General features: G+C 39.7%; 1 protein-coding gene across 1 annotated transcript in view; it reads left to right on the top strand.

The window, feature by feature from the left end:
* Window positions 1–879: 879 nt before the first annotated feature.
* Window positions 880–12,712, top strand: part of RB1 (retinoblastoma 1) — a gene marked incomplete at its 5' end in the record, with an annotated part of 42,988 nt that continues 31,155 nt past the window's right edge. The window contains 6 exons of the mRNA XM_008948068.1: window positions 880–967; window positions 1,579–1,695; window positions 2,348–2,404; window positions 2,497–2,528; window positions 2,791–2,867; window positions 3,085–3,287. Coding sequence (XP_008946316.1) covers window positions 880–967; window positions 1,579–1,695; window positions 2,348–2,404; window positions 2,497–2,528; window positions 2,791–2,867; window positions 3,085–3,287 — 574 coding nt within the window. The remainder of the gene's footprint in view (window positions 968–1,578; window positions 1,696–2,347; window positions 2,405–2,496; window positions 2,529–2,790; window positions 2,868–3,084; window positions 3,288–12,712) is intronic.

Genomic DNA, 12,712 nt, shown 5'->3' with positions numbered 1-12,712 from the left:
TTTCATCAGAGGATTTGTATCCAGTTACTTACATAGAAAACTAGATAAAATGGGTGTAAGTACTAGTTCAGAGGATTATTTTCCTTTTAGTTTTTTCCACTGCCCTTATGCTTTTCCTTACCACTAGTAGAATTTTGGTAGAAGTGATTTTTACCAAAACCTTCCAAAAACTAATTTACATAAAAATGCATCTTTCCACTACGACAGTTGGAATGACTGAACATATTTTTCTTATTTCTCCCCTTCTTTTCTGAGTGATATGAGCCAAATTGACATTAAATAGCACAGAAATGTAAAACAAACAAACAAAAAAATACCCAATCAAAAAAAAAACACAATGAAAATTTCAGAACATACAAACAGTACTGGAAGAATCAAACTGTTTTTTCAGTGTTAGGAGATAAATTACTACACTAACTTTTCTAAAACAATAGAGACTGGATAGAATTACACTTGTGAACAGGTAACTTGAAACATAAAAGCTGTCTTCATTCACCAGTGTTCTGTATTGGTTTTGTACAAAAGACAAAGTATTTTGGTTTTTTGGGGAGTTGCTTGATTTAACTGACTATTTTCATGTACCAGGGTTGCTATTCCACCATTTTATTACTTTTTAAAAGTGCTTGTTAGTATTATTACTTAATTCGTTATTATGGTTGTTTACTTATGGATTGTAATCGTTCTGATAATTAGATTATTAGATTCATTAGATTATTAAAATCCACAGTAGTTAACACAGTACAATAGTTTTTTTTTCCCAGCAGGTTGTTTGGTAACTGAGTTAAGTAAAATAAATGTGTTTGTAGAATTGCTGTTCAGTTTCTGGAAAATTTCAAGCCAACCTTAATGCTCATTATGATTTTTATTGTGTTTTTGCAGAGCTGCAATGAATAACATTCAGCAACTGACAATGATTTTAAACTCAGCAGCTGATAAACCATCAGAGACTCTCATCAAGTATTTCAATGTAAGTGACTAGAGAAGAGATTTGTGAAAGATTCTTGGAATTATCACTTGAGTAAAATGTACACGTAGAGATCTGATGCACATTATTTTGGGAGCTCCTTTATTAACCATCTTTGAAGAAGTACTTTTTAATTGGAATGGTTTAAATGGATTAACCATTTTAGAGAACACTTCTGTCTGATGTGTACTGGAACCTTATAAGTTCTTAAATCTTTTTGTAACTGCACAAAAGTAGAAAAAGAAGAAAGAAAAAGAAGGGGATATAAAAGGGAGACAATGAATGGAAGGAGGATGTGCTTACAGAGGGTCTCTTGTCTCCACACTGAGCAACTTCAGCACATTTCTAACTTCAAAAACAATGTTGGTGGTATTATTCCCATATTAGTTGGGTTAGTTTCAGCTAGCTGCATGTGAAGCATGAAGTTATAGTTACTGGAAACTGTTGAACATATACAATGATTGTGTCTTTAAGTACTTCACTTTTATCTATGCTAATGAGCTGATTGAGAGAGATAACAAAGTGAAGCAGGACTAATGTGGTTAAATGGTTTTGAAGTAAAATGTCCTTTCTTTGCCTTTCCTTTTTCTGCCCTCCTTCCTGTACTGTGTTAGAATTGCACAGTGAACCCTACAGACAGTATCCTGAAGAGAGTAGAAAATCTTGAACATATCTTCAAGAAGAAATTTGCTGAAGCAGTTGGACAGGGATGTGCTGAAATTGGCTCACAGGTAACTTGCATTTTGGTTGAGGATTACTCATTTGAACTCTGTTTGTACTAGTTAACATGAGACCTGACTTATTGACTGGCCTTCAGTGCAGATCAATAATGGTAAAAAGTAAGTGTTCTTTTTCTACTTGAGGAAAGGATGTGGATTTTTTTCTGAAGCTCTGTAAAGAGAGTATTTGACAGATTAAGAATAATCTATAAGGAGCAATAGGAACTAGGTGTAAATACTTCCATTAAGAATGGGAAAATTGCTGGGCAATAAACATTTAGTGAAGCATATATTTGCATTCATTAAGGTAACTTAGCCTAAAACATCACAAGGTGACTCCTTATAAAATCAGTAGGCCAGCTGTGCTTTCTACAAAGATTTTGGAAAGCAAATCCTACCAAGTCTGTACTTGACAGTCTGTCAGTGCTGGTTTCTATCTTGCTAGCTGGGAATAGATGTAAACTTGATTCTTCATGTGGCTGTGGTAGCCACAAACCCTTGTAGCCTTTGAGACCTCTCCAGTACTCTTGGAAATGGAGCTGGGGACAACGCCTTCTTTGCTGTGGCTCTTCCAAAAATGTTCTGAATCATTAAAACAGGAGAGTCTGCTGTGGTCTGTTAAAACTTCTTGTAATATTTTTGAATTTCTTCTTTTTTTTACCAGAGATACAAGCTGGGAGTACGTCTGTATTACAGAGTAATGGAGTCGATGCTGAAGTCGGTAAGTGGAGTGCTGGCAGCTGAGGACTGGTGCTGACTGCAGTTACAGATACTGAGAATATTCACCAGTTTGCCTTGATTTATGCATTTCAGGAGGAAGAACGCCTCTCAGTGCAGAATTTCAGGTGTGTGCCCCAAACTTGTCTTAGCCCTAAGAGAGTAGAATTGGATAACAAGTATTAATAACTTTCTTTTTCCTTAGCCGCTGAGGACTGGTGCTGACTGCAGTTACAGATACTGAGAATATTCACCAGTTTGCCTTGATTTATGCATTTCAGGAGGAAGAACGCCTCTCAGTGCAGAATTTCAGGTGTGTGCCCCAAACTTGTTATCCAATTCTACTCTTTTAGGGTCAAGACAAGTATTAATAACTTTCTTTCTCCTTAGCCAACTTCTGAACGATAACATCTTCCACACATCTCTTCTGGCATGTGCTCTTGAGGTTGTCATGGCTACATATGGCAGTAAGTTGAATCTGAAGTCCTAAATAGCATTGTTATTTATTGATAACTATTGCCATTTGTTTTAATACACAAAACACAGTAAATTGGGGGGGGAAAAAAAGTGCTCACTGAAATTTCTCAACTAGCAATGATTCAATAAATACAAAAAGGGAAAAAAAACCCATCAGAAGTGAAAGAATGTAGCAATCTTGATAACTTCAGTTCCTTTTCCCTGCAGGAAATGCTTCACAAAGTGATGGTGCCAGTGCTGAAACAGACTTGTCTTTCCCCTGGATTCTCAATGTGTTTGATTTAAAAGCTTTTGACTTCTACAAGGTGATTGAAAGCTTTATTAAAGCAGAGCCAAGCCTAACAAGGGAGATGATAAAGCACCTAGAACGCTGTGAACATCGAATTATGGAGTCTCTGGCTTGGCAATCTGTAAGTAATGATTTAAAGCAGTATTTGCCCATGTATAACGTGCATATCTAGGAAAAGGAAATCACACCCAACACTGTGAAATAAGTTGTGGTCTTCTGAGATTTCTTTCTAGCTAAATAAATGGCAAGAGACAAACAAGGTTAATTTTGGCATGTCTTCAGGTTTGGAGAAAAAAAAGGAATCTATCAGAAGAAGTTGATGTAGCTCTGCTGATTTACAGGCTTGTAAGCTAACATCATTTTACTAGCCTGGCATGAATCATATGGTAATACCCTTAAACAGTATTTTGGTGCCAAAGACAAGGCAATAAATTCTGTGCTGCTACTAGGGAGTTAATTTTTATCCAGCATCTGATATGTTTGCTAGTCATACTTAAAATTGATTTGCATTGTCCATGGTGCCTCAGTCACTTTGGTATTTTTTGGATGCCACTACAATAAAATGCTGGAAGTTTGGGCTGGTTTTCTAGGCTGGATCTCAGTAAATCAAATATTGTTTCTTTCTGTGGTGTGTTACTTATAAACCAAAAATAGGCTATTAATGCCACAAAACAGGAGACTGTCAAGACTGATAATTTTGACCAGAGAGATATGAAGCAACAGTTTAAGAACCCATTCCATCTGGGAAGCTGGAAAAACACAGTATACAATAGATAATAGGATAGTTCCATCATGAAGCAGGTTTTGTCAGGGTAATATGTTTGGTTTCTATATGACTTCAGAGTGAAAAGGTGGTGATCTTCTAGTACCAGACTTTGGGATTATGCTCCTGAATTCATGGAGCATTGCTGGGCCTAAGCAACAAGAACCCTATCCATGTTCAGGTTTCCAGCTCAGGAGAAGCATACTGGCCTCAGGGTTGCATGGAAGCAGTTGCCATGCTTCAGGCTAAATCTTGTACCAGCCAGTCCTTGCCACTTGATTTTCCTTGCTGACAGTGAATGGGCACATGTGGCTCCCTGAAGATTCCCTGTTGGGAAGGTGAGCTTTCCAGAGGGGGAGCCAAGACTGGTGTATCCAGCTCCATGCTCATCACCACAACACTGGATGTGCCTCAGGATTTCTGGTGCAGTGTAACAGCTGCCATACCAGAGTGTAAATTTTCCTCCCTGTAATTGCATGCTGGTTTGGTACCTGGGAAATCCAAGTGGTCTCTCCATTGCCATGTGAATGTCTTTGTGGTTCTGCCAGTCTTTTAATAAGACTGCCTCAAAGCACTTGAGGCTGAGAGCCTTTTACCAGAGCCTACAGAAACAGGGAGAATGAGGTGGTATTTCAAGAGGCAGGCAGGATTTTAAGAAGCTTGCAGTCCTCTAAAAAGTGCTTATTAAAGAATTGTCACATTCAGAGGGAGGAAAGGTACAGATCTCCCAGTTTAACTCTCTACAAGCAAAAAGTGGCTGCAATCCTGTTTGAAGTGAGATTACCAAACAGCAAATAAACCATATTTACTATTTTCTACCCAGTAATTCAGGCACCACATGCAGATAATCTGATTTGAATTCTGGCTTTCAGACTGGAAAATCCAAAGCACTGTGTTTTCAAAAATAACCTTTGAGGCTGCTGAGCTCAGGTATCTCAGAAAGGTCCAGAAGGTGAACAAAGGAGTGGTTTACCATATCCTGCAGTTCCTTACCTGGGTATTGTCTTCCTGTAATAGTGTGCAAGGTTTACAAAGTGTTTGCTTAGTAATTCCCTGAAGAAGGGGGGGTAGGCAATTAGAGAAGTGTAGTTCATACCAGCAAATAACTTTTAGCCCAGACACTCAGTGAAGGAGGAGAGAAAAGCCAGATGATTTCTGCTTAGTCATAAAGGGTATCTCACCTTAATTGATTGCTTTGGGTTAGCTTTAAACAAATTGCCTGATAATCAAAACAAAGTGGAATCCTGAGGTGGTTTAAGTTTCATAATGTGGTTAGAGAATGTATTTTTTTCAAAGTGTTAAAATGAAGAAAAACATGGAATGAGTAAAGCTTCTGCAAAAAAAAAACAAAGGCTGGCTTGAAAAATAAGAATAGAAACATTTGAAAAACATTTATTTACAAATATTTGTGCAGTGCAATTCTGATTCCTCTAATTATTTGCCAGATATTTTTGTTCAGTTCTTGCTTTCCCCCACATTTCATTCCAAGGCCTATCTGCTCTTTGGAAAGTCAGATTTATACATACCCAGTCTTTCATTTTCCTCACTACTTTAGGAAGCAGGACTTCAGTATGAGATTTAAAGGGACTGAGCAATTGAATACAGAATAGCTTGAATTTATTGTACTTTTACTTGTCATGGAGCTTTTTTGAGTAAAAATGCCTTGCATAATTTCTGTGAAGAAAGAAAACATGAAGTGCATCTGGTTTTGGAAGCTGTATTGAATGAATGTGAAGTCTTATGTTTCTTACTGGTATCTGAAGAGAGAGATTCTTTTGCTAGTGCATTGTGAATATGTTTTTGATTTTACATAGCTAACTGATTTAGTCAGCTGTACTTCAGGAAGGAGTTGAAACTTTTCTAGGTCATCCTTTCTTTTAACAAAAAAAACCCCATAGCCAGACAAAGGATGGGAAAAAGTTGAATGTTCTTCTCAATAATTCTTAATTTTCAAAAGGGGTGGGTGTCCCTACTGACTAAGTCATGTGGAAAGCACTTCCTTTTCCTCAAATCTTTCTTGAATCCTGAAGGGAAAAGCCCCATTTATCCACTGAAATGTTACTGACCAGTGCTTCCAGCTGCAGATCATGTGGACATCAGTTTAGAGCTTGTTAATAATGCTGCATAAATTTTATAGGCAAAATAGAAATATACCATGCAGTATTCTTTCTTTACTATAAAACATTTGTGCTTCATCTCACTTACAGTTTTTTGGACACTAATTTTGTAACTTTTAAAAAAAGGGAACTGAAATTACTTTACACTCAAAAATAGGGTAGTCTGACCTTTGCTTAATTTTTATCATATTTGATGTAAATACGATTGAGGATTTATTATTTTATTAAAGATTTCCTATGAAAGGGATACCTTGTTAACTGAAAGTCTGGGAGTTCACACTCAGCCTTTTTTGTAATTCTGTCAAATTGGTCTCTTGTGGGGAGGCAAGGAGGGGACTGGTTTGAATTTATTTTTTTTTCCTGTGTCATTTAAGAAAGTAAATGCTTAGGAAGTATCTGTGTTACCTGTATCTGCAAAGCAGTGCAGTTGTATTTCCCTGCCTCTCAGCTTGCACTCTGCTCACAAGCTGTGGACAGGGAGGAACAAGTGAGGTGAGATTTCTTCCTGCTGCTGCTTAGAGAATGCACTTTGTGCAGATGCCTTTTCACAGGTGTGGGAGGTGGAGAGTGTGAAACCCTTCTGCTCTGTGAAGCTTCAGCCACCCAGTACCAGGGTGGTGTAAGTGTCTTGTTCTCAGAGTGCCAGACCAATGGCAGCCTTGCCCAAAGACAGTGTAATTAATGCCAGCCCAGTAAGGCAGGTTAGAGACAGAGGCACAGACACATTTTCCTGGTTAGCTCTACAGAGGGTAAAACTGTTGTTAACTCATCTACCTGAACACGAGGAGTCCAAGGGGTATTTCTTGTAGAACTGCAGTTTTAAAAGGTTGTGTGGTAACTTGTGCTGTTAACAGGGTGAGAGGCAGCTGTGCCACCTTCTGCAACCCCCCAGCAGCCCAGAACAGAATGGGAGGGTCGTGTGACAGACCAGAGGGAGCTTGTTCACAGTCTGCTTCAGTCTGCCAGCCTCAACTGAGATTTTCATGTTTGTGTGAGGATCAAACAGATGTTGAACCAAGGCAGTGCATTGTGCTGCAGCTGCTGACACTGCAGGCTGCCTTTGCACTGCTCTTTAACACTTGCTGTCCTCATTGGTGTTTGTATTTTCAAAGTGAGAAGGAGCACCAGGATGGATACAGGTTGTGATTTAAAGTTGTAATCTGTTTTGGAGTTCTAATGACTGATGCAAGGTGGTTTTATATTCTCTTAATGGTTAAAATGTGATCTGAAGGAGGCAAGGGTACTTAGTTTTATTTATAGCTTCTTCCATGTAGCATTGTCTAAACTGTGCTCCATACTACTTCTCCTTTATCAGCTCCTCCTCTCTGGTTTCTCTTTCCAATTAAACATTTGCAATGAAATCTGCAGTACTGTTTTATCCTGTTTCATTGATTTAACATCAATCTTTGCAATAAGTATTTGTCAACTATGTAGTTAATGATCATACTCAGCTATCTCATCCCATACCAGAGACTTCTGTTGGTTTTAAATTGTGCAGCTTATTGTGGCAGAAATGCCTTCTTGAGAAAAATGATCAAAACCAATGCATTATTGCATTAATGTGACAAACTCACTGGGCTGGAATGACAGCAGACTGGCTGTGCAGTAAGGAGAAAAATCATTAAATAGATATGTGTCAGATTTATTTAAAATGTGTAAGACAAATCCAGGTCACGGTGAAGCTGTAAGAAGTCAGAGGTGAGCAGTTACTCCTTCACAGTTTGCTGTAGTATGCAGCCTTGGATTACACAAGGACATGGTGATTGTGGAGCTCCCTGTCCTGAAGTGCTTTGTGCTGCTTTCTGTGGATGCAGTGTACAATTTTCAAATGAGGTTTTCTGTGCTCCTAGTAAGGAGGAATTGAACACCTAGGAGTGGGAGTTAGTGTATTTTCTTGTGGTGTGTATTCTTAGTAGCATTTTCTATTAGGTTTATGTCTGATGTCCTACACCTGTTCTGGAGGAAGGTGTCTGCATGTGCAGGTTGAAGTACTCTCTTTGAGTCTCTGAAGTCATTCCTTTTAAAACTGGAAGGGATAGGAATGGTCATGCTGTCAACATTTTATCCAGTAGGTTACTGGATAAATTATTGACTGTTGTAGTAGAAGAATGACTCTAAAACCTTGTTGATAAGCAGGCAGAAAGAACTGGTTATTGGTGCTGCATCCATACTACTGGCTTCAAGGAGACAGTAGTTTGGGCTTGAGTATTGCTCCACAGCCATCAGTGGTGCTTCATCAGTAACACATTCCCTGATGTGTTCTGACATTAGTCAGCCCTCCCTCTGGACGATGCCTGGGCATGATCTGGGGCATGATGCAGCTCAGGGATTCTTTTCAACTGCTGGGATGGATTAGAAGTGGAGAAAGTTGAGCTGTGTGGGTGCAAGCAGTGCTTTGCCACTTGCCCTCAAGGCCTTAGGAGGACAGGCTGTGGCTCGTTGAGTTACTGACTGGAGACAGTTGTGGGTTCAGCCACGGAGGTGACTTCAGCTGGCAAGTGAGTCACGTCTTCCCTTGCTGCCTGTCCTGCAGGCTCCAGGAGTCTATGTGTTTCTGCACAGCAGCCAAGTCCTCTTAGGAAGGCTGGCATGTCAGACATGTTCCTTTCATGCCTGCTACATTTTGCCTTTCCTTAGATGTAGAAATGCCTAACATGTGAATGAGGGACAGCCTTGGGCAGAAGGAGAAAACACTTGGCTTATCCAGCATGACAACATTTGCCAGCACACTCACTGGCAGGATATGAGCCACCAAGGGAACTTCACTGGTGTAGATACAGGCCCCTCAGGCACTGCAGGCATCAGGCTGCTTTGCAGGCTTCACCTCTTTCCTGTCATCTTCTGGATTTTAGGCATTTTGTATCCTGTCTCAGTGTGGAGGTTGCTATGGACAGTGATTTCTGATGTGGGATTTTTTAGGGTTTTTCGTACAGGGGAGAACATGAGCTCAGTGTCACCAAACTGCCATTTCACATGCTCACCATGCTCCTTCTGAAAAAGTTACATTAGCAGAGTGCAGATTGAATCTTAAACAGGGAACTGAAAATTTATTTGAGGTTTTCTGTCTGCACATGCTAAATATATTTCTGCTTGCATCATGAGTGTGTCCCAGAAGCATGGGCAATGAGAGAGAGGTCACTGCCACTTGGTGTGATAGTGCTGAAGGATCATACTGGTTTGGCTCCATGTGCTTGTATTTTTGGGGGATTTTTTGTTTTTTTAAGGTCATGAATTAGCTGTGACACTTGAGTTTTCACAGCTGTGGGTGGAAAGCCTTCTATGGCTTTACATTCACCATAGAATGTTCTCAGAAGTCTGCAGGTTGGTTGCTTTTTGGGTATTTGTGAATATATCATACAGTATCATACAAAGTCATATATATTCATATGTTTTTTTAGTTTGAGCATATATATAGACACACACGTACACACATATTTAACAGATGCTTAAAAATATGTAAGAGTTTTTCTTCTGTGCCTTTCTAGTATTCCTGGAGAGTTTCCTTTTATAGGAATTAAGCTGTGCTTTTTGAGGCCTGAACCTTTTATCTGCTTTAACAGCTGAAGGCAAAGTGAAAAACCAGGAAGAACACTGAATGATAGTCTTGACTGTCTGCACCAACACTTTGAAAATCTTCCCTGCCACTCCTGTTTGTTGTGGAGATGACTCAAGCTGTTATTCATGCCTGGGTGTTACCATCCCAGCAGATCCTCTAGGCTGCTGGAAGAGAAACCAGAACACTGAAGGCCAAGGTCCCATTTCCTGCTTTTGTCTTTGCTTCCAGTGTGTTCATTTCTTGGTAGGCACTCCCTGAGTGTGCAGAACACTCACTAGGGTTGTAAGGTATTAGTTTTATCAGCACAGTATTAGTGGATTTATCTGTTGCAGGTATACTCAGTCAGCCCAACCCTTAAGATGCCATTTTGATTCAAGTACAAACATGACCAAAAGGATTACCTAAGACACAGAAACTATGCAGAGTTTTTATTCTGTGAAGTTTGAATGCTGTTCTTCATTAAGGATTTAAGTTCTTCTCTACTGTATCTGCTCGTTTAAAGTATAGATTTTTTTTTTTTTTAAATTTGGGGGATCTGAGTTCTACATTGTTAGACTTCTGTAACTTAGGTATTTAGAGTACCCCTGCACTGGAGACAGAGCTACACTTCCAGAAAGCAATTCATTCTGTTCAACATACTTTGTACCTCTCTGCTGCTGGCTCTGTCTCAGTGACAAACCTGAACTAGATGTGTGATGTTTGTCTGTTAAAGCTGTAGAAGTGTAACATATGCTTAATACTACTTTTCCTACCTGCATTTCCCCTTTCAGCATTAAGGATGTCTTAACAAGAGGCAGTTATTTAATTATGCCCAGTTTTAGGTGGCCACTTGTGTCACCTATCTCCCCTGTAGCCACTGTTGGGGTTTAGGGTGGTGCAGAGGTCATGTACTGTTAGCAGGGTGGCTACAGGAGCAGAGAATGTGTCATGATCTCTCTGGCTGTAGATTTACAGCTGTGATAGGGAGCTGGGTTTTACAGCCTGTGCTCAGTGGAGCTTGCAGCTCTTGTTGGTGTGGTATGAAGGTATCTTGTCTGTGTCCACACTGGTCCCAAGCACACAGCCACAGAAGTATGACATGGTCACAAATGGTATACTTCTTTTTAGTCTTCTTCCCTTAAAGTTGCCCTGCTTATTAGTAACATTTTAACAAAAAATACTGAAATAGTTTTCTGGGAGACCTTGCTTTTCTTGGTGTGTTTTTTTTTAATGTTTTCTGATGTTTTGGTGGTCACACCACAGCTGTGGGACTTTCTTTTTAGTCCTGTTCTGTCTCTAGATTGAACTTCAGCTTTTCATCCTGCAGCACTGCAGTGTCTGCATTGTAGTGCTTTGTAGGAGTGTTTAAAGGTTGCCCATGAGGAAAAAAATCAGGGAGATCTACTTGGAGTTCTTTAATGTTGTCAAATCTTGCTGAACTGGGGCAACTTTGATGTGGCTGGCTCCTCAAATATGGAAGTGAGTAAAACTTGGGTTAAATGCTGCAGCTTTAATCCCTGCTGCATCTTCTTTGGATGGGATTATGTGCTCTGATTTACAGTTTGGTAAATCTCTGTAGTGGAAAAGAACTGGTGAAATGGATAGAATGAAATTTAGTGTTGTGTGTTTGTGGTTTTGGTTTTTTTTTGTCTTGCCTATTTCATCTGAGCCAGAGTCCTAAATACCTGTCATAAGCTTTTATTGTTATTTCTATCCTTATTGCTGTGTTATTTGAGACATTACATAGTTAACTTTTCTATGGAAGATTGGATTAGCTTCTGTTAGCAAGCAAAATAGGTGCCAAACAGTCTAAAGTGGAAGGTGTTTTTCCCAGCTGTGTGCTCAGTTTTCTAGCTCTTGAGGGGACAAGAGTATCTTATCAAACTCAAACTACCAAATTACATATCAGTGGAAGTGGGTTTTTGTCTCCCTGCTTGCTGAATTTTAAGTTATTGCATGCAAAAAATGCATTTTTGTTTTGATCTTTTTTTGATAGGGCAAATAAGTGTCTGCTTATAAATAAATACCTGCTTTTATACTGTATAAATCTGATATTTCACTTGTGTTTGTAAACCCCGGGTATGTGTCTTAAAGTAACTTCCCAGTAATAAAAAGTCCTTATCAGGGGTGAGGATCCCCCTGTTCTCAGCTGTTGAGCAGGCAGGGTGATCAGTCTCTCTAGGTTTTGTGGCAGCCCCTCAGTTGGGCTGAGTTTGCTGCTCAGAACAGGTTGGGTGCAGGCTGGTGGGTGCTGTGGTCCCCCCAGTGCCGTGCCACCAACGTCTGGGCCCTGTGCCTGGTGTTCTCCTGGAGCTCTGAGCAGAGACTTCAGCTTACCCAGCTAGGCTCTACCTACTCTGAGCTTGGCTTGGGTAAGCACCTGAACTGTCACCACCCTTGGCCTTCTGGTTTGGGTGTTAGGCTGGCCAAAACAGAGCCTGTGCATGGCACCCTCTGCCTGTTGTACCTTCTGACAGCTCAGAGGAACTCAGACCTTAAAATAGCTGCTGGTTTTGTTTGCCCTCCTTGCACTTGCCCACCAACAGGAGCATGTGGCAGAGACTGTGAGATTGCAGTAGTATGTGTGGTAGTCTCTCACACAGAAAAGGTGTTAAGTAATTTAAGAAAAAAAAAAAAAAAGACCAAGAATTTTTAGATTTGGTGTCAGTAATGAAAGATATTTTTGTTGGGGCTGAAAGTTTTTGGTACTTGCTTCACCATCTGTAGTCTCACTTTTTTTGCCGTGTTTTGCTAAACCCTTAACACCCTTCTCCATTAAGAAATATCTGCAATGCTGGGGGTACTTTTTTGATTACTTCCTAAAAGCATTGAAGTTTTATTCTAGATGCATCCAACTTTAGTCCAGTGTAGTTCTTCATGCTGTGATGAATGGTAAAGTTTTTGTCATCCAATATCACCTCTTAGTAATCAGGAATGTCTTCAGTTTTTATTACAATTAATAGTTGGTTATAGAAAGTGCTTACTAGGACAAACTTCCAAAAATTAGTAGCTCCAATGTTGCATAATTTTACAGAAGGATGAGGACTTTCAGCTAATGTGTACAGCTGACTTCCTGTCATTAAAAAAAAGCAACTTTTGCAGAATTCATCTGAAAAGCAGAAGAGTTAACA

The sequence above is a fragment of the Merops nubicus genome, unplaced genomic scaffold (assembly GCF_000691845.1).
Source record: "Merops nubicus isolate BGI_N331 unplaced genomic scaffold, ASM69184v1 scaffold6349, whole genome shotgun sequence".
NCBI lineage: Eukaryota > Metazoa > Chordata > Aves > Coraciiformes > Meropidae > Merops > Merops nubicus.
Note: the sequence above shows the minus strand (reverse complement) of the source record. Positions and strands in the feature narration are given on the sequence as shown.